Here is a 25,815-nt window from a genome sequence, read left to right as displayed (position 1 = left end):
ACACATCCTACTGTGCTTAAACAACATGGTGAGTCTGGTTGAGGCAGAGTGGCATCAGAGCACCAGGGGCTGATGCAAAGGAACTGGATCATGTCCCCTCCAATGACACCACAGACACTCCCAGAGACCCTGCAAAGGCTCGTTGACAGGGTTCCTTCACCATCACCACATTGGCCTGCAGTGAGTGGGAGCTGGAAGCAGCATGAGGAACAAAATAATAAAACACTTCACACAGTCACAAAACTTGCCACAGGTGGGACTGGAAAGTGTTGTGAAAACACTCAGTCACAGCTGTCCCCAGCTGTTGGAAAGCCCACTAGTCACATTTTACAGAATGGGGGACCAAGGCAGAGAAAGATTAAGACTGGCTTCCCAAAAGAGCCTCCTGGCTTTATGTAATGGTATGTGCTTATTTCTCAGTTTCCACTGCTGTTCTGAACGAGATGTACAGTTCATCTACTGGGAATCAGTTCCTTCAGCACAGAATTAAAATCCATCAAGGGAGAATAGTCACATACCACCACACGTTTCATTCCTTTGAAAAACCCAACACATGTGATTTCCACAAAATTAGATAAAGAGCAAACCAAGTATCAAAATAGCCACAAGTCTTGACTCTCAGTAGCCAGCTTTAGAAACAGACTTCCCACAAGGAGAAGAATTTCTCCGCAAGCTTCAACAACATAACTAGAAATACACCTACCAGCTGCTACATCGCTACTTCCTCTGGAAATGCAATTCAGAAACCCTTCCTTCTCAATTTCCATCTGCTACTCTGAATAACAGTGTTCTTACAGCTCTAGACTGATCAGATCAAGCACCTGGCCCAGCAGCAGACCTTAGTATAGACAGGACTGGGGACACACATACCATCTGAGCTCCAGCTATTCCTCCTGCTGCTCTGTTTGATGGGGGTTGTCCCAGGGAGGTCACAGCACGTGAAGATAGCACTCTGCCCCGGGACCTGCACCAGCTCTATGCACTTCCCATTGAGCTGGGAGGACAAGGCACAATGCATTGGCTTGTATGCAAAGGCAGAGCAGTATCCTGACAGGCAGGCTCGCTGGTAGAAATCCAACACCTTCTTCCTACGTGGAACAGACAAAAAGCAGGCAAGATTAGCAAAAATGTGCCACGTGCCTGACAATGTGCACTGCAGTTACGTGTATTTTCGAAAAGATGTCTTCCATGAGGAGTGGTCAGAGTCTGAATAAGCCTTTCCCTACTGTTTCTGCATTCTCCAAGCTGCAGGTACTACAGGACAACAAAAGCACATATTCCATCAGGGGCAGTGGTGAACGTTTGCTGGTCAGATTGATGAGTATGAACACAGTGCTCCTTCAGTACACTTATTAATGTGATACGCTCTATATGGCTGCCACGTGACTCCAAGGAAGTTCCCTGCATGACAGCAGAAGCTTAATTCATCAGAGATAATTTATCTGTGGGGACATAAACACCAAGGAGGGAACTGACAACTCTGACAATAGTATCTATGGCACAGATAATTGCAGTAACAGACTTTTCTCCTATCCCCTTTCAGAGTTTGGGTCCCAGAAGCTGTAAGTGAAGTTTCCGTTTGGTCACGATTCAGTCACTAGAATGAGGTAAAGTTCTTTCTCTAAGCTGAAAACACAAAAGTAAAAAATTAGACTATACATTTGATTTTTCATTGGCTTCTAAGATGATAAATATTCCAAAAAGGATCAGTGGGAGTTTTCTTACACCTGAGACTTAGAAGAACAATGTGCTGCTAGTCAGTGAAACTAAACATTACTGGTTTGCTCTGCTAGCAGGGACAGAGATTCAGCCTATAGATGGAAATGCAGCAGACACTATCAGATATTGCAGCAAGACTCAAAGGGTGTGATGCATTATGTAGATTGGCTCAGGCAGAACTGATCATTTTGCATTTAATTTAAGACAAGACACTAGTCTTGAACAACAACAAAAAAATTCTCTGCCACCAGCATGACCTGATTGTAATTCATGGCCCTGCTGCATCGTGCAGTCAGAACCCACTTACAAGAGGCCAATATCTTTAACAGATACAGTAAGAAGTTGCTTGCTCTTACAGTTCAACTGAGTGCTTGTTGCTATCTAATCTCTTAAATTGCTTTTTATAATTGTAATGATAACAATTAATCATAAGCAGAGATAGCTCATGTTCATAACCTACATGAAGCTCTTCTTAAACAGCTTAACAAGCACCATAAAGGGAATTTTAGCAGAGTGACCAGGTTTCCTCTGTAATTTATCTGAAGCTCCTGAATGTACCAAATGAGGAAGATGCCCACCTGTCAGAGCCAGAGAGGGGGTAGATATCTGTGCCATCCCAAAAGTCTGTGCAGGCCTCGAGGATGATGTCAGCTGTCCCATGGGAAAACATCTGCTCAGTGCCTGAAGTGCAGGAGAACAATGAGTCAGCATCACACATACAGGCTTCCAGGAAAGAGATTTCACACCAACTGCTCCCTTATTTGTTAAAGGTGATTGTTCCCACAAACTGCTCTGAGGCACCCCAGATATCCCCTTTCCTTTGCTTAAAGTCTTCTGTCTCCATTAAGAAATAGCTCAAGGATGATGATACACCTGCAGCTGCTCTTTGTCTAACTGTGGGTTCAAACAAGGCTGCGATAAAATGTGAGCCATGTGGTCCCTTCCTATTCTCCTGTTACAATGTGTATCAATCCTGCTCCTACAAAGGTGTGATAATATCTTGCTCCTGTATCCAACAGAGCAGAAGGAGAGATATTCCTGAGAGCCTCTTCTGAAGAAAGTACAAGCAGCAGTGATGAGCCTACAGGGATCAAAGTCAGCCTACGCTGGAAAGTGCATTCATTTTTAGGCCAGACATAGAACTGAAGGGTAAGAGCTATTCTTGAATACTTTTCATTCAAGCAGCAGAAGATAATTTGACAGTGTGACCTGTCAGATAGCAGCCTGTTTCACAAAAGGTCATGAAAACGTGTTAAATGAGGATGAGTCAAAAGTTCAACGTAACAGACACTAAAAAAGTAACTCATGTTGTGATTAGGGAAGAACTAAAAATCAATGGACACCACAGCTTGTCCTGGTTTTTTTTCTTTCCCTACTTTACTCTTTAATATAGACTTTAAATCTCTTGTTCCCTCTTGTAGACAGAGGTGTTAAAAAGTTTTTCTTGAAGGTGTGTGATATCACTTGTCTGATGCAGGTCCCAGGCACAGGACACCAGTTAGGGGATGTGGGGCTGCCCCCCCATCCACAGCTCCTGCTCCCTCTCATTTGCATCAGCATATTAACATTGCACTCACGCAGACCTCTCTGTCTACGTTCCCTCCTCCAGCTGCCCTGTGACTTTGCCCCCAACAGCTTCAAAGCTGAGCTAATGAAAAAAAAAAATCACTGCCAAGAAAAATGAGCCCAGAGGCTTCTTGTAGGCATTGTTGCTGACTGCTAATGCTCACACTGGCTGAAATCAAGAGCCAAGAATATCCACTTGCACAAACCAGGCAGGGACCTTCAGGAACACCAGAGGATTTTCCAAAACATAGCAGCTCTCTGCTTTCTGCTATAAATAGTCAACACATGCCAAGTTTATCAGCATAACAAACCTCCGAGACGAATAGGGACTGTGTGTGAAAGAAGGAACCTGTCTCAGGGACACAAAGGAGTACTTGTGCAGAGCTCTGGTTAATTTTATTGTATAAACACCTAATCCTTCCCACCTTGCTCCTAAGGTCAGACAGTCCTTGCTAGGAAAGAGGCAACAAGAGATGTTTATTGATCCATGCAGAACCTATGTCCTGGACAGAGCTTGCAGATGACCACACACACACTGATGTACCCATGTTCGTGCCTGACAGCAATTGCAATCCACTTCCCATTCAATCCCATCAGCATCCCACACCACAATCCTGCTAAGGAGTAAGTGGCAGTGACAGCACACATTATGAACTAGAAGGAGTTCATTGCCAGTAAAGTGAGCTCAGCCTCTTCCCTGCCCAAATCGTGGACTTGAAGGCCAGGATTTCTCTGGCAAAAGGGAAAAAACTAATGAATGAGGCAGGGAGTATGACCAGCCATTCGTGGCTGCTGGGACTCGTTAGGAAGGACCAAACCACTCCAGCTGAGCCAGTGAGGAGAGCAAGAGGAATCGAGCAAAGGGAGACAGAGATGGTGGAAGATGCCGGTGAGCCCCTCATTTCCATGTGGTTACTATGGATTTGGGATGAACACTGCCAGATGGTGAGACACGTATTTCAATGGAATGGCAAGGGAACATACAGATAATCTGCCTACTATTTCTGCTACAGCTGTAGAATTTATTATGCATTTCCCTTTGACTGCAGCCCGTCGTGGGAGTGGGTGGATTCAAAGATTTATTCACAAATAAGGTATCAAGAGAGGTTAGTTATGATCTCTGGTCTGACCTCTGCATAAGCAGAGCCATTTGATTTCAGCCAATGTTTTCTGCCCAGTCCAGTATTTCTGGTTCTAAAATGGTAATATTTTAGAAAGCTTCAAGTGACAAGACTATTGTGTGAGAGGTGTTCAGTGGTTAACTAACCCCAGCTGGCAAAATTCCTCTTAGAATTTACTCTAGACAGCATAATCCAGGTCACACACATATTCGTCTGAGCTCCAGCCTCTAAACTAAACCGTTTAAAAGTGAGGATAAGGAGTTGAAATGAGGCAACATTAAAGGTTTTTTCCCTACACTAAGAATCTCAGCATCAAAATAATTCCTGTTCACAAAGGCAAGATAGCAGCAATCAGAACAAATTAAAAAGTTCCTCTTCAGATAAAGATATAAATTTAAGCAGAATTAGGCAAGAGAAGACAGTTAACCTGGTAAAACTCTGGCCAGCATAATGATCATATTTCAGATTCAATATTGAACATATGTCAGCTCCAGAGAGCCAAGTTCAGTCAATTTAAGGAATTACAAAGAGCCTAAGAGCTCTGAGAGGCAAGCTGTTAAATCTTGCTGGGGTGCTTTAAGACCTCACAGTGCCCAGCTGCACATCCTTTCCATCCCAGCCCATTCCTACAGGAATAGGAAGTAGAAGAAGGAGTGGAGAAGTCAGTGTGGCTTCAGGTGTTGTATTCATGGTCACTATGAGTTTGCATGGGATTTATGAGATTTCTTATTAGTATGCAATACAGGAGCATGCAATATAATACACTAGACAACTCACAAAGATTATGATTTGAGTTATCAGAAGGATGGCCATCACTAACTAAAACCCTGAGTAATATTCAACCCTGTGCAGTATCAGTTTCACTACCATCATGAAGTCTGTTAAAAAGCCAATAAACCCACACCTTGCTCTGCTCTACCACTTGGTCCCAGAAATGAGGCCTACTATGTGCTAAGATAATTTTAAAAAATTATTTATGATTCTGGAGTGAGTCAAAGCTGGGAAGGATTCCCCCCCTCAGTATGCCACAGCTGATCACTAAGGTTTGTTGAGCATATCTGTGCTGGCCATGGGCAGAGCAGGGCTATCACCCCACTCCAGACTCTTCCGGCATGACATTTTCCAGGCTCTCTTCAGAAAAGATCCCCCCATTTCAAGTGGATGCCCAAAGAAAGGAGCAGCCTTACTGGTAGTGGTGTCCTTCACAAACAGGTTAATCATGTGGCTCAAGGGGGGTCTCCTCTTGGTGATGGACGAAAGCTTCCCCAGGATTGTTTCCTTAACCATCTCATCACTTGGCAGGCGGTACAAGGCCAAATAGTTCTCCTGCTTGAAGAGATCTTTAGCACCCGGTGTGAAACCTGAAACATGAACACAAGGAGGAGAAAAATTAGGCTCAAACCAAAGAAAAAGAAAGGTCCCTTCTCCTGCTTCTGTGCCACCCACTTTGCCTGTGCTCATTCTGACATCTCTCCAGGAACTGGTAGGTAAGCTGTGCTCTCTGTGCATCTACAGAAAGATGGCTCAAGATCTGTGGTTAAAAAAATTCGGAAGAACTGGATGTTATTAGTAATTACAGTGTTCATGCTTCTGGTTCACTGAAGAGAGAAACTGTAACATGGAAGGACAGGCACAGAAGTGAGTTCAAGTTTTCAGATTTTAATCCTAGTGTTACCTCTAACCTCTTATCTCTCCTGTGCCTTAGTTTTCCAATCTATAAAATGAGCTGAGGTACCTCACATCATTTATCCCCAAACTCCCTGTAAGGCCTTACAGTAAAGACAGGGCAGACAGCTGTTCATTAGCAGGTATTCTTTGTCTCCTGATGAGATTGGCAGACTCGGGCCAGAAGGATACCAAGCCTAGCCAGGGCTGGCTGGCAATATCCTTGATGACATTCATTCCTTTGATAGTGTTGACAATGTCAGAACTTGCCAAAAGCAATCTCTTTAATAGACTCTTTTGGCAACTGAACAACAGCAGAGTCAGCTCTGTATTTCCACCTTCTCAGCAGCCAGGACCGGGGAAATATTCTTGTGCTCTCTAAGGATTAAGTGTCTATTGACAGCTCTGATTTCTCTGCGTCTGCTCATCCAATTTCTCCTCACCTATTAGCCTGGCAAGCTCACAGAGGCCCCAGGGCACGTGGACAGGCAGCACAGCGTTGTGTGTTTCCTGGAGGGCGATGTTGCAGAGGTGGTCGGAGAAGCGGCACAGCCGCTCTGTCACGCTGGCGTTGCAGAGGTTGAGCAGCACGTTCAGGCCCAGGGGCTTCAGGGAATTCAGGTGCATGTGCCAGTTGGAGTCATCAAACTGGATGCAGGAGGGGTTCTGCTGGTCTTGGGACAGGCTCAGCATCTCCAGGTGGTAGTCACACACGAAGTCTTCGGCCTCACAAGCCAACACCTCGCTGTCCCCAACAACCTGGTCCAACAGACAGGGAAATTCCAGTTGGTTACAGAGAATACAGCTTGAGCCCAGAATCCTGCAAGGAATTCCCAGGTAAATTCCCCAGAAGTGGAAACTCCATGGGTTTGAGTCTCTTACAGCTCCACAAAAGCCTACTTGTGTGCCCCTCCAGTATGTCTTACCTGAGTGTGCTCCTCCTCTCCACCCTCCGTGTCCTTGCTAAAGCTCACATTGGATCCAGAGGGGTGTTTGCTTCTGCTGTTTGGCTTTCGGTGGGCAAGGCCATCGGGAGGCTTTGGAGGATCACTAGACCAGTTGTTCCTCTCTTGTTCATTGGTCATGTGGACTGTGTCTGCCAAGGGCCCAGAGAGCAAAGCATCTCTTTCATGGGGCTGCAAGAGACCAACAAAACAAACAGTGATTCAGCAGCTGAATCCCAGCCACTGCTGATTCACCTGCTGCTTCAGGACTCCTGTACAAGAGGATCTCATCCTTGCTGCTTCTTCATATTTTAGGCAAAGAATTATGGCACATTCACCTCATCTTCCATCTCAGGATGGCAGAAGGACCGTGTAGAGAGCTCATCAGTCAGATCTTCATGGCTATCATGAGGTGGTTCCACCTTCCCACTGAAGAACAGAACAGTCTCTGGGCTGGGGTTTGGCCACGAAAGAATCCCCTGCTTGTCTACACAGCAGAGCACCTGGAACATCCCACAACACCCCCAAAAAAGCAAAATCTCAGTGAAAATGTGTCTCAGTGCTCAGGCATAGCTGTAAATATCATGAGTTTAATAAACACATGGGAGGACAGACAAGTCTCTTCTTCCCCAACCTTCTGTCTTAAGAAACTGCACCTAATAAGACTCCAAGAAATCCAAGAATTCCTTGCTCTAACAGGATTGATGGGTAGTTTAACACCAATTTTATCTCAGGATATTACAAAACTAGGCATGAAGACCAAGGGAAGGAAGCAACTACTCAACCTGTTTCACCAGCTAGTACCTTACCAGGACCCAAACCAGCTGGTTCTCGAACAGGGGTCAAGAAGGTAAGGGGACCAGAACCAGAGCTGGAAAACACAGAGAGCCTGACAGATGTCACAGAGTATCTCTAACCATTGTTTTAGCCTGTAAATGTGCTGCTTGGACACGATAAGACAGTTAGAAACTCTTCTACACAGACAGGTGCCTGAAGGGTTTCTAATTCCAGCACAGTGAGCTGATTGCTAACAGTCTGTGCTCAGGGAAGGACGACATGAACAGTGAAAATGAAGCATCCACATAGAGCTCCTCTTTCTGACAACCCAGCAATACTCACAGTGACAGATCCCAGACTGTGGAGCAAGCTGGAAGTGAAGCTCAGAGTTGGGGATTTGCCTTTTAAAACACAGAGGAAGTGACTCCAGATACAGCGTATCATTTCCTGACGAGGGAAGCAGAGGACATCAGCCAATTAAAGACTCATTCCGTGAAAGATGAAGGGAGAGAAGGAAAAAAGGGAGTATGACATTACCTGCTTTCAGTTTCAACACAGTGATACACTGCAAGATAAACATCAGTCTCTGTGGGAACCTGTTACCTGATACAGTGCTGATGTTCCCAAGGGAAAAGCATTCCTTCCCCCTTCCACAGAACACCAACAGACAGTTCCATTGTTGAATTGAGAACTCACTGAAACTACCTCTGTCTACCCAAAAACCCAGAATGGAATTCTGAAGTGAGTTCATTTCAAGTGAATCAGTTGCTACCTCCCAGTATCTTTTCCTAAAGTAACTCATCCCTTTGGATTATAAGAGTTTGAGGTCTTGGGCTTTGCATCACCAAAGCTCCTTAGATCACGTTCCTTGGATCCTAAGGGCTAGTACAGCAGTCAGCTCAAATGCAAAACAATCATGAGCTATCACCAGGAAGAAAAAAAAAAAGCTCTTATTTAAACCAGTTTCTTCTGAGCAAAAATGTTACACAGGTACAAAAGAAGCAAATCTTATCAATGAGGTCAACTCAAATCACTCCCATTTACCACCTGAGAAACATCTCAGCTAAATGATGAACTGGCACAGAAAGACAACAAAATATTCATCAAAGGAAGCACATGTGAGTGCACCTATGTACATTCCTCTGAGTGACTGGGAGCAAGGAGATACAAATTGATTCTTATAATATCTAGGGATTCTTAATCACTGCTGGAGTCCATCTGCCTCCTTATGGAAAGGGGAATCTTAATTCCAGATTAGACAGAGAAGTGTCTTTCATCTACCCACCTGTTTAATCTGGATGATGGGTGGCCACAGCAGTTCCTTAATTATGGGTGGCCACAGCAGTTCCTTCACCAGAAAAAAGGTCTTCTATATGTTTAATTGCCCCAGCTTTGGAAGCACTAATAATGTGCTTAAAGCTTAAGGAGCCTATGAAACAGGATCAGACTTTTAAAAAGCCTGAACATCCCATGGTCCCCTCTGTATGTTTGGTCTTGCTGACCACCATCCCCCTCTGGTTTTTAGTTTTGTCTTGAAAAAGGAGGTTTTTCTAGTATAAGCAAAATACTTCCCTTCTTTCTGACACACACCATAAAAAGTTTATTTTATTCCTGGAACAGGACTTGAAAGAGGCACTGTCTTCAGGACAGAAAGCGTTGATTTCAAACCATTTGCAATATTCAGAAAAGCACAACTGGACTCGGTGTTGAAGTCACCTCAATCTCTGGTCAGCAGAGCAGCATTTACATGGGAAGGTGCAGGGGAAAGACATGCAACCTGCATGCATTGCAAATTAAAGCAACAAATGAGTGACAATGGACAAGTGACACGAGTCAAAAGGGTCTAGGAACGAGCAGGAGATCAGAGAGGAAGGGGAAGGATACCAGTGAAGTTCCATAGTGAAGATGGAAGAAAACAATTCATAATAATAGTACCTGAGAAGATACCATCTCTGTGTAGCTGCTGAGAGTGTCCTCTGAAAACTTAGCAAGCTGCAGCAAGAGAAGAGACCAGTTACTATAATTGTGCTCAGAAATGTGTCATGAGGAACATCCATCCCTCAGTATGTGCCTTCAGAGAGGAGAAATCAGGAGTCCTGCTCTGTGGGAATCGCTGTACCAAGGCAGACCAATAACTCATCAAAGCAATTAAATCTTTAATGGACTCTGTCTTTATCTACTTGTGAAGCACAGGCCAAGTGCTTGGTGCTGTACATCACAGAGGAACACACAGTCATTACCTAAATGTCTACAGAGAAAATAATAGCAATTAGACCCAGAGGAGGCTCTTTTCTGGATGGTTATTTTTAGACAGAAAGAGCCAGGAATGACTGATCTGGTTTTAAGTTATATGGGTCAGTTACAGGAAGGGAGCTGGAAAAGGGGTTGGAAAAGCAGGAGCCTGGAACACGATGGACACAGAGGAATGAGGTGACATGAATGGGATGTGGACAGAAAGTGAAGAGAAATTATAGCAGGGCACTACCAAGGGGCTCTTGGAATTACAGTGAGACATTCACTAACTCAGGATTTGTGCATCCAGCACAAAGGAATTCCACAGAAGACATAATTTTGAAAAAGTTTAGGTCTACTCATAATCAAAAGTGGATATGGCAATTACACTTGTATGTAAATAAAACAGCAGCCCAAATAATAATGCATATATCTGACACTTTAAAAAGGATCAATTTAACAAAGCTGAAAAAAGCCAAGAGAAATTAGTCAGAAATAACTTAAACTGAGAACTATGAAGGATAATTAGGAACTGTTTAAGAACATTTTGTCACAATTTTAAAAAGCAACAATCCCATAGTAAAAATAAGAATCCAGTTGTGAGTGGAAGTGAAAATAGAAATAAAAAATAACATAAAAACTAGGGAAAAGTATACCATTAGTAAATTAAAACCAGTCCACTGCTTGCTAAAGACAGTGAAATTGCAAACGATATTGCAGGCAAGGCAGACGTGTTAAATAAATATTGCTATTCCCTATTCAGTGATATAATCATACCATATGATAACTATGAAATATTTTCCATTCCAACACTAGCTACTGAAAGTAAATATGTTTAAATTAGCAGGTCTGGACAATGACTGTTACTGCTGATTTTGCACAAGGCTTGAACTATGGATTGAGTCCCAGTTCAATGGAAGTGGTGCCAATGCCCAAAAAGGGAAGGAGAACCATCCAAGTTACCACAGGACCCCAGACAGACTTTGATTTCAGACAGAATAACAGAGCAGCTAATATGAGACTTAATTAAAAGAAAAGAAGTGGAATAATACAATCAGTGCCAAACATCACAAGTATATGAGCAGCAAATCTCATCAGACTATTGTGATATCTTTTTTGGACAAAATTATAAATTTGACTGATAAAAGCAATGCTTTTGACATAAACCACCTGGTACTTTGACTTGATGATAAATACTTTACTGGTTTTCTAACAAAAATACCAGGGAAATAGGGCCCTTATTAGATATATTAGAAACAGATTATCCCTAAATGGAACAGAAAAATTATTTGCATTAGTATGTGTTACTAACTCAAGCAGGGAAAAATTGGGTATTTTGTTAATAGCCTGAAAGAAAACTAAAAAAAAAAAAAAAAAAAAAATACTGACAGAGACTGTAAACTATATAATAAAGTTTGGGTCAGGGTGCAACATAAGGAGAACAGATCACTGTTACAGAACAATATGGACTGCTTGGGTAATAAGCAAAAACATGAATCCCAACAGGCACAAAACTAAGGCTGTATATTTAGGTGCAAAAATGAAGGTTGGACTTACAGGATGAGGACTCTTAGAAAGCAGGAACTGCAGCTGAACAAAGCTTGGCCCTTTAAAGCAATGGCTAAAGAATCTAATATGATCCTTTGTTGCACAAACAAGGGAATATACAATAGAAAGTCCAAATTATTCTGAAATTTAGCACAAGCACAAGTGTAACTGGAATATTTTGTGGGTTTTGAGATTCATAATTCTACAGTGATCCTGAAACACTGGAGAAAGCTAAGAGGAAAGCCAAGAGAAAGATTAAAGGTTTGGAAAATATGCTTACAGTGCCTCAAGGTGCTTAAAACTGTTTACTTAACCAGAGATGGTAAAAGGGAATGTGAGCAGTTACAATGGACCAGAATTTTGATTGACACGCTCGTAAATCTAGGAGACAAAAGATGTAAATGTTCCAAGGGCTGAAAATCAGATACTGCAAAAATTCCCACTAAAATAGAACGTCCTTTTTAGCAGTGAAGGCAAATAATGACTGAAACAACATATCAAAGGCAGTACAAATGTTTTCAAACCAGCAGCAAATTCCTTTCTAAAAGAAATGTTTCTGTAGTTCAACTGCAGTAATGCAACTTGAGGCAGGGGCTTGTTTGGGGGGGCACTGGTTTGTGTCCTGCAAACAGTCAAGGGTCACCTATGGCCTGGAAAAATTGGGAATCAAACAGCTTGAACATGATAGGAAGGGGAGAAGAGTGCCACACAGGCCAGGTGTTTGGAGAGGGAAAGAGTCTTACCTGCTACATTTTGAACAGAGAAGAGAGAAGGAAGGAGGGAAATAGAGAGGCCAAGACTGCCTTAGTCAGGGGGTGAATGACCAAGGCACATCCCAACAGCTGTACTGCAGCAGCCAGGATGGAGGATCATGTTTGAGATGTCACAGAAAGAGATGGCTGGACAGAGAGAGTTGCCTGGACAAGAAAAAGGAGAAGACAGGAAAGAACACAAGGAAGGTGGAAATATGAGTGACAGGGCAAATGGGTATGTTGAGATGAAGTAAGGAAGCCAAGGAGCTCTGGCTTTTCCCAAATAACAAGGTGTGAAGGGAAAAAGGAAGGTTCCAAAGATAGAAACCAAGTGATGCTGAGAGTGGTAGGAAAGGTAAAGTGGAGAAGTGGAGAAGAAAAGGTTAAGGTGGAAATGGCACTGAGGGATGTAGTATGTGTTCTCCCTCCCAGGACACAGAAGCTTCGTCATGTACAACTAGAGGGTAAAGAACAGAAAACACACACCCAGGGCCACAGAGGCCAAGGGAGGACAAGAAGGAAAGAGAAACTATGCCCAAGTAACAGAAATCAGCACAGAAGACAAACATAGCTCAGTGCACCTTACCAACATTTGCCACCAGGACAGAACAAGAGACGCCCAACAGGCATCACAGTCCATCAGACCAGCAAACTCCACTCCCCAAATCAGCACAAACACCAGAAACTTCCCTCACTCCCTGACCTACTGCAAATGCCACGCCTGCAAGTGAAACCCCAGAGTCTCAGGAAAGGGCTGTTCAGCCCACATATTAAAACAGGGGATTACAGAGGATCTCACATATCCCATTCCTTCCCAGTGGCTAAACAATCCCAAGTTACAGCCACCACTTATTTAGCTCCACGCTGACCCCTCTGACAAATTCTATTTATCTCATAGAAAGCACAAGCCTTGAAGAGTTTCATGGAATCTCCAGAGCTTCCTATCACCTTGGGATATCTGTAGAGAGGTTGAAAAAATAAAAGCATCTGTTCAAGAAGAAGTAATATTGTACTCCAGGGAGAGGGCACAGCTGGTACAACCAAAGATCCAACAAGGTTTTACAATCATGTGGACAAATCTTCTGAATTCATTGTGCTCACTTTATAGAGCCTTTTCACCTCCTGCCCTTGTCTCTGCAACAGTTTGGTGTGGAGAGATACCTACCAGTGAGTTGGATGAGGCCTTGCTCATCTGGGCCAAGACTCTGGCTTCTCCAAAGGCTGTAGCAAGAATCCACAGGACGGGAAAGAGCAACGGAAGGATGGGTAAGACACCATTCACCTGAAAAAACCCAACCTGTAATCACCAACAAACCCAGAGACAACTAGAAGTCAGACCTCTCACATGACATCTTTTCCACCACGGTGAGAGGACAGGTAAAAAAAGCCAGGGCAGGAAGGAAGGAGACCAGAAGAAGTGCCACACAGGGAAAAGCACACCTTACAGAGATGGAATGGAGGAGGCCATGAATAAATCCTGCTTTTCCTGCTGAATTTGGCATAAACTCTAATAAGTTTAAAGGTAAAGGATACCATATGTAATACAAATATATATACACACATATATCTATACATATATGGCAAATGAGATAGAAAAAAATGTAAAGGGCAGTCTAGGAGGAATGGCCAGGGAAGAGCTGTTGTCCTGCTCCACTGAATGCTCCTGGATCCAGCATGCACAGGATGCTGCCAGATGATGAAGCAAGTGGCTGAGAGAGGGAATCAGTCTCAGTGGTGCTTTGGGGAGGTGTAGTGGAGCTCAGAGCTCTCCTTTACCTGTAGCTGAAGAAGAGTGTACTGCCAAGAAGCAATTCCAGGAGCTTTGAAAATGAAGCGCACGGCGTTGGTGATCAGGAATCCAGCCTGCAATTCAGAGATGACACTGTCAGCTAATAGTACTTGCAAGGAAGGAGTTTTCAGTGCCTTGTAACATGCTCAGCCCTGGGAAAGTTTGGAAGATATATCTGATCTGCTGCTGCAGTTCCTGTCTCCTCTCTCATGGTTACAAGGCTCAGCATCTTTGCTTCTCTGAACCGCCCAAGGTACACACAGAGTCAGCTGCATGAATTAGGGCCTGGCCACAGCTTCCTGTTGATGGCTGCAAATTCTTCATCTTTATTGACAAAACATGGCTATTTTCAAGGACAAGGCTTGAAATGAGACCTACCAGCACAATGGGGACAGCGTACTTCAGCATCACTGACTGCACAGTGAATCTCTCGTTGTCCAGGGCTGTCACAGGCCGTGACAAAGCCATTTCCAGACACCACCTAAGAAATGGAAACCAGCTTGAGATTTCAGCAACCAAGACCCTAAGCCTGCACTTCCCTTGGACATAAACCTCCTGATCAGAACGCTGTGCTCAGCCCCCTATGAGGGATGACTGTCAAAACCCACCTGACGTTATCAATTATTGGGGTCTTCAAGACACGGAAGAGACGATACAGCTGAGGGTTCTGAGGTCCCTTCTTCACTTCTCCCCTTGGGGAGGGTGGGGGTGAGAAAGGTGGAAACAGATCTCCTGGCTCCAGAACTATGTGCTCATCATCCTAGGAGAAAAAGTCAGAGAGCCCAAAGGCTTGTGTTCAAGCACATCTGGTTATTTCATGAAAATTGGCATTTGGAGTGAAAGTTACAATAAAAACCAAAAAGGGTAAATCTCAAGCTTTAAACTTTTTCCAACCTTCTTCAAGCAGCAAAATCTTTCTATAGATATTGTAACCAATTTGCTAATTTATTACTGCGCCAGGAACTTTATATTACCTTCTTTTATAATAAATCAGTAGTAAGGAGAAGGTCAAAGCAGACAAACTTTAAATTCTCCACATAAAAAGCAGGATAAAGTACGGGGTTTGTATGTCATATTATCCTACTGGATAGATTCACTCCACTTATATTTAGCAGCACATTACAATTTCCCCTTGACCTGGCAGAGATGGAAATATGGTGCTTTTGTATCACATTAGTGTCTCCTGTCCGTTGGGTTTGGGAGTTCATGGAGAAGATGCAGTCTGGCTAACAAAGCACTGTCCTTGACTGAACTGGAATTTCAAGCTATTTTCAAGGTCAGAAGAAATCAAACACTCCAATAATCTGTACACTGGGAATTAGAGCATTAGCAAGAAAATCCTGGGAAATATATTGTTACAGGCCAGGGAAATAAGACAATCAAGTTACCTTAATCCCTCTCAGAGAAGCAAATGACTCCTGGCCTGGCCTCAAAGCAACGACATCTCCTTCCACCAAGAGGCTCACGGGCAGGTTGACAAGATGCCCATCCCTGTAGGCCCAGTGAAGGGACCAGGATGGGGCATAAGGCATGTGAAGGTCAGGGTACATGGAGTCTGGCCATTTCACCTCTTTGCCAAGTGTATCTGAAAACACAAAGCATGAAAGAATTAAGCGGTAACAATTCTGGAGGGACCAGTCTTACAATCATTTACATCCTGTAGTGGCTATAGCTCAGTGCTAAGCACTTTCTCCCAGTGCTAAGCTCAGCCCACTCCCATGATCTTTCATCATCCCTCTCTTTCTCCTTGATGGCTTTTCCCCTCTTTCTCCACCCAGTATTAACAACAGTCATTTTATAGCCTTAAACACATAGTTATACAATGCAAAAGCTAAAGGCTGTCCTTAAAACTGCCACAACTGAAAAATGAACTGCCCCCTCAGGCGCCAAAGCCCCCGTTAAGACGATGCTCATGCACAGCAATTTATTTCCTTCTGCTCTATGTTGTGGTACAACCCCACGTATTCTTCCCTCATCATCTGCTGCAAGGCAGATATTTTTGTGAGAATCTGAGGATTCGAATTACTCCAAAGCACAGACATAACAGACACCCACCTGGTAACACAGAGCTTGGAAGCACACGGCCACATGACAGCTCAAAATAACTACTTTACAGGACAGGCATGAGTGGAACACAATTCTCACAGCCTGTTTCTGTGCAACATAGGGGAAGGTTAGCAAGCTTAATTAGTAATGTGTGTGATCAGGTTTGGAGAAAAATTCAGTGGGAGGAAAATACAGGTGCAATTGAGACAGGTGAACAAGGCCTCACCGTTTATCTTATCAACGATTGTCTGAAGTCTCCTCTCCACCTCTCTGCACTTCAGCCTCTCCTGACGCCCGATCATGAGGAGATCCAAGAGGAGCAGGAGGAAGAGTGCCAATGCATTGACTATCTCAGCACCTTGGCTTCACACAGCAAAACAGAAGAGAGCAGAAAACAGATGAGGTTTGAGTAAATGAGCAGGATCCACTGCCAGACACCCACAGAGATTAACGCACATCTGCCTGGTTGTTTGTTCCTACATCTCACAGACTTATGGCTAAAAATGAAATGCAGGGGAGACATGGTCACACTTCTTATTTAGAAAAATGACACCAGAGAGGTCTGAGAGGACTCATCTCAATTAAAAATCCTTTACAAATATGGTCAAGGCATGCTATGGTGCATGCGACAGCACAGTAACTTCCACCATGAGCCAATAACTTCTCCAGTTTTAAAATCCTTCCTAACAATGATAATGCCTTAGGATTTTTAAAGATCTAGGAATGCCGTAGAAAAAAAATTTCAGTCTCTCCACAGGACATTCCCTGGGTCTATTAGAAGTAGAATTAAGTTGGCTGAAGTTTGGAGAAAGGGCCTGATAGGGACAGAATTACCAGTGTATGTTGATGTCTAGATTTCTGGAGAGAATCAACCACACACAGTATGAAGATGATATAAAACTACCACCTTGGTTCAGTTAAGCAGCACAGGATGCTTTGCTCACCTCCCCTGTGGCTGGCTCCCATAGCAGCACAGCAGCAGCAGCACTGCCAGCAGCATCAGAGATGCACCAGGCCAGTGGAAACAGGAGCAGCGGTTACCATGGTACAGAAAACTGCTCCTCCACACCTCCTACAAAAGGAGAGCAGCAGACAGTCAGCATTCATGGAACACACAGCCAGACGTCTGAAAAAGCAGCAGCTGATGCTCCAGGGTGAACACAACTTTGTCAAACCCCTGAACATGACACAGAACACCCTGATCAGTTGTGTGAATCCTACAGCACCTATGGATGCTCAGCTGGTGTCTGGGTGAACACTCCTGCTTTACTCTTGCCTGGAAGAATGAAAAAACTTCTGTGCCAGGCTGTGCCCATGTCACTGACCGACCCAGAACACTTTTAACATCTAAGTACTGTGCATAAACACCAGCACTTTGTATTCAACACACACACCAGACAAACACAGTGGACAAGGGAGACTGTTGAGCTTCACAGCTCTTTATCTCCACCTGAGATGGACACTGCCCTTAGAGGCTCTTGAAGTCCTTAAATCCTTTACAGGTGAAGCTAAAGCTCTGGCATCCAGGAGAAAAGTGCTGACAGAAACACACACTTAGGTAGATTTCTTGCTTTGTTCCCAAGGACTTTAGCAGTTCTACACCCAGACATTCTGTAGCAGCACTCTGGGATGGAAAACAGCCAACTTCTGTTTAACCCTCAGCTTTACTTTGAGAAGGAGAGGCTGAGTGCCCAACCTTGGTGCCCTCACCTTCCATGAAGTCACTTTTTTCCGTTCCTTCTGATGCCCCTCCAGCAGTGCTGACAACTGGTCTCTCAGGATCGTGAGGGCCTTCTTTGTGGTAAGGCCCAAACTTGAGGTCATCTCATCCTGAGGTGCCAGAAAAACAAACTGGTTAGTGCTTCCCTATATTCTTTTTAGGCTTTTTTCCTGGTGGCTGAATGAGTGGCCAACCGTGAATGCCCTGCACTCATCACCACCAGCCTGATTCTCCATCTTCCTGAAATCATCTCCCCTCCTGTGAACTTTAGACTGCTGGCTGGAATTAGAGCACTTAGATAGTATCAGGTAAACAAACCGGTCCTGACTGTGCTGATAAATACCTTATCAAAGCACAATACCAAGTCATTTCAGTGAAACAAGATCTAATCAGCAGAGGCTGAGGACAATACAAAGGGAGGCTGCTCAGCTCCGAATTTATGCAGGCTTGAACCGGTGTCAGCTTGTAGAGACAACAGAACACAGACAGTTATGGTAGAATTTGAATGATACAGGATGGATTTTGGTAACAGTAAAAACAACACAGAAGTGGGATATTTGCAATTCTAATCAAGAGTGGTTCGATTTCCACAACTGCTCGCTATGGAGTTTTGCTTATGAATCCTGTCTCTGTGGCCACTTCGATGCAGAACCTCCTGGATTTAAGTGCTAGTCTGTGGATCAGTTCAGAGCAGATGTGACTCCACCACCAACTCCTTTTACGAGAGAAAGCACTAAGGTTTTGAGTGCTGAGCTGTACAGACATGCAAGGGAGGCATTTGGACTTGCAGGAAGCACACAAGGTTCACAGCACTGCTCCCTCACTGCTCACTGAGGAAACAGGCAGGATTCCCAAAGGACACAACCCAGGAGTGTGCCATATGGAAAGCACTGCCAAAAGATGCTGGTAACAAGAAAGTGGGGGTTGCATTTCTTGGGTCAGGAACACAAGTACCTTCCTTTCTTTCAAATCACAGAGATCACTGTGAGGTACTGTGGGCACCGGGTCACCGACAGTGAATCAACAGGGAAGAGCAGGCAGGTGTCTGTGAGAGGGCAGGGAACTGTCAGGAAAAGTCCTCGTGCATTTCATGGTTTAACACAAACACCTTGAGCATGTACAGCACACAGGATGTCCTGCGTGTCAGAAATGTTCAGGTGTGTCGTGCTGTGTGCAGAGCACAGAACTACTGAACACAAACAGGCAGGAAGCTTGTCCCTCTGGTCCCCAGTGTGACACAGCCCAGAGCTCTGGCAGGAGCTGCAGCTCTTCCTGCTCTTGAACCTCTTCCCAGCCCTGCCAAACCCACCGTGGTCTCAAACTGCAGCACTGCTGCTCCTTGGGAGCTCCTTGCACACACCCAGCTCTGCAAGTGCAGCTTGGCTCTGATCTTTTCTTCCTGTTCCTTCACTGTGTGGTTTCAGGATGAACATTTACTGGAAACTAATCTTGGACTTCAGACTTATTTGCATAGATGGCCCAATCCAAAACTGTAACACAAGCTTCAAGGAATAGCAGATAAATTCTCTTTAAAATACTGTCTACCACACACACTCACACATACACTCCTCACCTACCAGGGACATCTTGAAACAGCAAATTCTGGCCAGGCAGAGTCCAGCAATGCTGCTTTAGCTGCACTTTTACAGAACTAAAAATAATCCTGCTGTAGTTTTCATTCTCTGTGTCAGTTTTAGGAATAGAGGAAGCAGTTCTGTGTTGTTCTTGGAAGCAGCCCAGGTAACATCAGCACAGGACTAAACATAGGAGTCTCTCAAAGACTCCCAGAGGAGAAGATGGCAGGCACTGGAGCTGGCAACAGACCTGCTGCTGCACCACAGAGTGCTGCAAACAGGAGTGTCTGAGAGCAACATGGAGCAAGGGACAATCAGGTTTCTCTCTCATCTGGCTGCTGCCTGTGTGGAGCACAGCAAAGCACCCACAAAAATTCTCATCCTCTCCAACACAGGGAGAGCAGACAGACAAATAAAAGACACAGAATGAAAGGCAGCAATAATAAGAGGGATTTGACTGAAAAACAAAGTCTGCTTAGACACTGAGCAGATTCCAATGGATACATCAGAAGCTACAGAAGAAATGAGAGGAAAGCTGCACTTAATGCCAACATCTTGTACAGTCACACAGTGCCTGGAAAGAGAAACTGCCACAGCACAGCAGGCAGCGAGCACAGAAAGGCAGCAAATCCAGAGGTAATCAAAAAGGTTCTTGAAATACTTGCACACCTGCTCCAGACTTTACACAGGAATTACTGGTTTGCTGTAGTATCAGTCAAGGTAAAGACAGCCTCAAAGGAAGGTGGCTGTAGCAGGTGAGAAAGGACAAGCACAAAGTGTCAGGGTTGGGAAGGAGGAATGGTAGGAAGGGCAGGGACTGTCAAACACCCATCCTGACACTTAAAACATGGAGTATTTGGCAAAGCAGGCAGAGCCAGTAAGCAAACACTGCAATAGGGTGAGTGAGGGCTGACTGGAGGGGACTTGGATCACCTGCTGCACCCAGGGAAAGAGCCTGGACCCAAAATGAAAGGGACAGGCGAGAAGAGCCACCCTGAGCTCCTGGCAAGGGGCAGCTCTAGGTTTTGGAAACAAGAGCTGCCCTGCTAAGTCATCAACTGCTAATGAGGCATTTTTCAAATGCCCTAAAGTAAACCTTTGTATATGGCAAACCAAGGCACTCTTAAGCTGTCCCAGAGGGATCTTCCCAGCCTTTCATCAGCTGCAAGTGCTCTTCCTGCCACAAAACAGGAGGTGAGCACCCCAGGGTGAAGAAGCCATTCACAGGAGGTGTCAGTTCATTAATAAAAACCTCAACATTCACATCTTTGCTTTGGAAACCTACATTCAAAGAGAAATCCGCTCATTTTCCGGTCAAAACAAAAACAGCAAGACACCTTCCCACCCAGCTGCCTTAGCATAGGGTTTCCTCTGAAGAACAAAAAAGAAAAAGCAGACAGTAAATTCCAGGTTACAGTGAAAGCAAACCCCTGATGGGTATCAGGAGACATTTTAAAAGGCTGTACTTTCCTTTTGCCCGTGCCTGAAGGCAAAAAGTCCTAAGGAGAAAATGAGCAGTTGCTTCCTCCTTTGCCTCAGGAGGCTGGAGAGCACACGAGCCTCTAAGTGCACTTAGGGCTCCTCTGGTGCTGACCCCTGCCCTGGCCACCACAGCCTGTGTGGGAGGCACTGCTGAAGCCAAGTAAACACGGGATGATTGCAAGCCTCTGCCTCGTGGATGATAGCACAGCTCTCAAGGGCTGTGATCTGCAGGATGGCTGTTAAGGGAGAACAGTGCAGGAGATATTTTGTTGTGCGTGGGATTTTATTTTGTAGAGGCAATGAACGTGTTGAGGTGTGGACTGGAGGGGAGCACCAAAAGATGTGTGAATTTCTCCACTGTTAGTAAACATCCTACATGTTAAATTACTGCTTGGTTTGCCTGCAACCATCAGGGAATGGGAAGCTGAGATAGATCTAGCAAATGCCCAGGTTTAGGAGCTGGTTTGGCTCTTCAGGAAGGAAACAAGAAGCAGCTCAGAGGTAGGAGACAGGGAGCCACAGAGTCTGGAGACTTTTCTTTGCCTTCTCCTTTCAGTTGACCCTCCATAGTTGGACAGGGGTAAATTAGTTGGCAAATACCCAGGAGCTTGTTTAAACCTGTAGCCTTGCCTGGCTCATGGCAAATAGGTTTCCTTTGTCTTCCTCAGGGGTTGAAGGAGCATTTTCAGGTTGACAGGCAGGAACAGAGAGGTTACTTTCTGATTTTTCCTCCCACAAGGAGTGAAGTTGTTCCCGAGCAACACCACCTACCCATGTCTGCTTCCCGCAGCCCACCTTCATCCTCACACAACATCAACACCCATCTCTCTTCCTAAAATTCACATCCTGTTCTTTTACACATAGAACCATTTAAGATTACCTTGAAAGTTTATCAGCTATCTCACAGTCTTTGCTATCCAATTAAAGACAGAGGTCTTGCACCTTCCTTCCAGAGGAACAGACTAGCAGAGTTAGAATGTGTAAAGGTGAGAAATGGACACAAAATATTAGTCTAATTAAGTCCTCTTATATTTTCCTACAGCCACTACACATCCATAGTAGCATATTTATTTGTTGTACCAGTAAACGTTGATATAAAATGTACCAAGCATTTTGTAAAATAACACTGGAACACAAATATATACTTTGCTCTACAGAGCAAAGTGGTTTGAATCATCCTCCATCCTCTGTGGATTTCAGTCTCTTGCAGAATAAGGGCTTCTCAACAAGATTGTTATACACTTGAATGTAACTGCCATTACAAAGACTGTTTAAACAAATAAGTGAATAGAAAACAAAATATTTGCTAGAAGCTTCAATTTTCGTAGACTGCAGATCCACCCCTCTGATTCAGAGTGGTGGAAAACCTCTACAAGGCAGCTATCAGACTGTTTTCCCCCTTTTCAGGCTGCACCCACTAGGTCCCTTTTATAACACCTCTACTCAACTGCTTTTCAGATTTCAACAGCTGGAGGTGGAAAACTGGGCAGCAGAATGTTCCTCCTTCTTCCAAGAGCTGTTTTGCCTTCCTTAGCGGGGAAAGAAGGCAGTCTTTAATTTAACAATGACACTTTGCAGGCTACTAATCTAGGTCAGTGATTACACCTCCTGAAATGTAAGCATTATTCATTGGTTCAAAAGCACACGAGAAAGAGTAACTCCACTAAATATATTTGCATTTAGTACTGTAAGTCAGATTCTTGCTTAGGATAAGGCACAATATGACACATTGGGGTTTTTTTTTTGGTCTGATCAGAGAGGATGGCAGACACCATACACACGACAGCACACAATTTCTTGGGATAGCATTTCTTACAGCAGGCTACTGTTAGAGAGGGATTTATTCTTGTTCTAAAGCAAACCACACATCAGGATGGTACAGCTCTGTACACCTGTAGCTGCTGAGTTAATGCTGGGACTGCCTGAAATGGCACATCCCTGCTCCAGAGTGACACAGATGTAGCCAGCAAAGCCAATGTATCCGTTTCCCTTTATTACCATTCTTGGTGCTCTCCTGGTTAGTTTTCCCAAGAGATCTTATCCCTGATTCCAAGCAAAAGTGCTTCTCTAGTGACCCGGGCTACATGAAGCATCTCCCCTGACACATTCCCACTCCACAGGATGAACTTTTAAGACTCTGGACTGTCAGGACAGCTGGATTCTCTAATTCCTTCTGCCACCAGTTTCTGCACCACAGTGGGAAAATCAGATACTCCTCTGTGCCTTAGTTTCTCATCCCTGTAATGGGACTACCAACTCCCCACCAACTGCAGTCACTGTGAAGATTATAATATTGACCAACCCACCTGAACACTACTGGAAGGCACAGGAAAAAAAGAAATATATGTTGATATCTGCACAATTCAGGCAGCTCCACCAAGCAGACCATGGCTCTGTGGGGACCACTGCCTTTAAAACTGGACATGCTGGGAAAGGCACCAGAAGGCACAAGGAACACAGCTATTAAACTTGGTTTAAATGCACCTCACACGAGCTTGGCAGCCACAGCTTAGCTGTTGGTGGTCTCAAATCAAATGAAACAAGCAAAGTCTTCAGCACAGCAGTGCCCAAGTTAATGGACAGAGGAATAGTCAGCAACTGCCTCCTTCCTCCCTCTGCAGCCCCAGGATGAAAGGCAGCCCAGACCTCCCACTGCCCCAGGACAAAGGAGCCCCCACAGCCGGTAACTGGGTGACTGTGGGGGCTCCACTGTGGATGCTTTGAGGCTCCCCACAGCTCATGGCTCACAGGGCCTGCAGACTCACCCTGCAAAGAGGCACAGCTGCAGGAGCACAGATCCCTGAGATCTGGCCAAAGCAACACTTACCACCCGCCTGAATCACCCCTGCACTTTGCTGTGAACAGTCCATTCTAACCCAGACAACAACATTCACAGTTTACGGTCTCCATAAAGCACAGAGTAAGATGCCAACAGGCACAATCAACCTTTCTACACAGGTAATGCAAAGCCCAGCACTTTGCTTCTCCTCCGCAGCAGCTCCATAGAAGAGAAAGAGGCAGCTGCTCCCCAGGAAACAGCCCAGTTTGGAATTGTACATTCCTTGGTCTGTCCCTTTGGTCCTGTTTGCAGCAGCAAATCCCCAGCCATAGTTACTTGCCCCACCAGGCTGCTGGCAGGATGAGGCAGGATTTATGCAGTGCTTTGAAATTCACCTGTACTGCACAATTATTAAGCTTTAATTACTGTAATTTAGCCAGTTGCATTATTCCTCCGAGTTCGGAGAGCAGTTAGGGGTCTGTATTTATCCTGGCTTCAACATGCAGTGTAGTGCTTTATGCCAGTGCAGAGCTTACTCCAGGGAATGCTAATCCCCTCCCAGAGGCCAGCAGTGCTCAGAAATCCGCACAACTTCAGCACATCTTTCATCCCCTCATTAGCTTCCTTTCTATCCCTACTCCTTCAGCTGAAGACTTTGGGGACTAAAACTATGATACAGCCTGGAAGGTGCAGAGCGAGACTTGCTTCACAGGGATAAGGAGGTCCAACAGCTACAGATCAAAGCCCAGAGAAGAAACAGGCAAATTTAAGTCATGAGGCAGAGGGGCAGCAAAGCAGGAGTCCGCAGCTAAAATCCCGTCTGGACCCTCCTGTTGGTTCTGGGGTTAAATTTGCAGTTTAAAACAGTTTCTTTCCCCGCCACCTCCAACAACAAGCTATTCCCCAGCTAAAATCATCACTCACTGCTTCATGTCCTGCCATAACCTCCTTCCCCAAAACCTCCAAGCCCTTCATGCACCATCACATCAGGCAGGATGCAGGCTGGGGAGGGAGGCAGGGAAAGCCATTTTGAAATTAAATGTTAAGGGAGAGGAACTTACTTTGCGACATTTGCCTTGGTTGGGGATCCAGAGATCGGCCTGTTTGAAGAGCATCTGGGCTAAATTCCTGCACCACTTCCCCAGCAACTTGCACTGCTGCTGCTCTCCAAAAATGAGAGAGCAAAGAGGGAGAGAGAGCAAGACTGTGCAGAGCCCAGCGCTGCAGAGAATGAGACAGAAGCAGCAGAGTGAAGCACCAGTCTGCTGATTAATTCAGCCTGTTTCCAGTCACGCTGCAGATCCAGCAAGGAGGCGGTGGATGGGGGTGGGGGATGAGGGATAGAAACGAGGGGGGGGAAAGCAGAGAGAGAAGAAAGTTTGCCCAGGATAGCACCAGATGTCTGTAAGAACGGTTCATTCACAGGGGGAGCCGACGCAGTCAGAATCCCCGGGTTCCCTGCCTGCAGAGCTGCATATGCATGCACAGTAAGGGCTGATGCTGACAGAGAGGGGTCTGTGGAAAAGCAGATGGCAAATTAGGTAGGACAAAGTGCTATAAAATATACCACAGGGGAGAGAACACCTGAGCAGGCAAGGAAAAAGACTAGATTGAGATGGAGTGAATACTAACTCCCCACAGATGACTCCACAGCTCTGGATTCAAGCTCAGTTCAAAAATATGAGCATTTGCTATTTAAACAAGTTGAGGTAGTTACAAGTCCAATCTGAAGGATTCCCTCCCTCTTCTCTTGTTGATAGACAATGCAGCAAAAGCCCCTCTGAGCATCCAATATTCATACATCCTGAGCCACATAATCTCAACTAAAAGGTGCATGTAAATTCTTCATAGCCTTGCCTGGGGCTCCCTGTTTACCTGGGCATGGCAGGCAGAGGGCAAAGGATTAGTGAAGACAGGGAAGGGCTGGGTACAACAGCAGGTAATGGGATAAAAAGGTGAAGAAGGAATAAGCCTTCTCTCTCCTTCTCATCTTTTACAGGAATGCTTCCTTCTCATTGTTGGAGGGATGCACCTTTACAAGTGAGGTTTTATACAGCTCCCACTTCAGTGCTGTCCTAATTCTGTCTGGGGCTTCCTGGTT

At 44.9% G+C, this 25,815-nt stretch overlaps 1 protein-coding gene across 4 annotated transcripts in view; it reads right to left on the bottom strand.

The window, feature by feature from the left end:
- Positions 1–25,815, bottom strand: part of TMEM94 (transmembrane protein 94) — a 48,477-nt gene that overhangs the window by 10,670 nt on the left and 11,992 nt on the right. The window contains exons 1-17 of one of the 4 annotated variants that reach the window (XM_027749804.2): positions 24,776–24,930; positions 17,870–17,989; positions 17,104–17,231; positions 16,386–16,522; positions 15,502–15,698; positions 14,722–14,873; positions 14,492–14,594; positions 14,101–14,187; positions 13,490–13,606; positions 9,728–9,784; positions 8,135–8,239; positions 7,354–7,518; positions 6,998–7,207; positions 6,515–6,830; positions 5,594–5,767; positions 2,298–2,400; positions 871–1,088 (exon numbers count right to left, since the gene is read on the bottom strand). In XM_027749804.2, the coding sequence (XP_027605605.1) occupies positions 871–1,088; positions 2,298–2,400; positions 5,594–5,767; positions 6,515–6,830; positions 6,998–7,207; positions 7,354–7,518; positions 8,135–8,239; positions 9,728–9,784; positions 13,490–13,606; positions 14,101–14,187; positions 14,492–14,594; positions 14,722–14,873; positions 15,502–15,698; positions 16,386–16,522; positions 17,104–17,231; positions 17,870–17,989; positions 24,776–24,829 (2,443 nt within the window). In that variant the 5' untranslated portion in view covers positions 24,830–24,930. Of the gene's footprint in view, positions 1–870; positions 1,089–2,297; positions 2,401–5,593; positions 5,768–6,514; positions 6,831–6,997; positions 7,208–7,353; positions 7,519–8,134; positions 8,240–9,727; positions 9,785–13,489; positions 13,607–14,100; positions 14,188–14,491; positions 14,595–14,721; positions 14,874–15,501; positions 15,699–16,385; positions 16,523–17,103; positions 17,232–17,869; positions 17,990–24,775; positions 24,931–25,815 lie in introns of those variants that run through there. The other 3 variants (XM_039390162.1, XM_027749805.2, XM_027749803.2) reach the window with 3 other exon arrangements.

This window comes from Pipra filicauda, unplaced genomic scaffold, assembly GCF_003945595.2.
Source record: "Pipra filicauda isolate LSUMZ 115617 unplaced genomic scaffold, ASM394559v2 scaffold80_size11013439_pilon, whole genome shotgun sequence".
Classification (NCBI taxonomy): domain Eukaryota; kingdom Metazoa; phylum Chordata; class Aves; order Passeriformes; family Pipridae; genus Pipra; species Pipra filicauda.
This window is presented reverse-complemented; position numbering and strand designations above follow the sequence as displayed.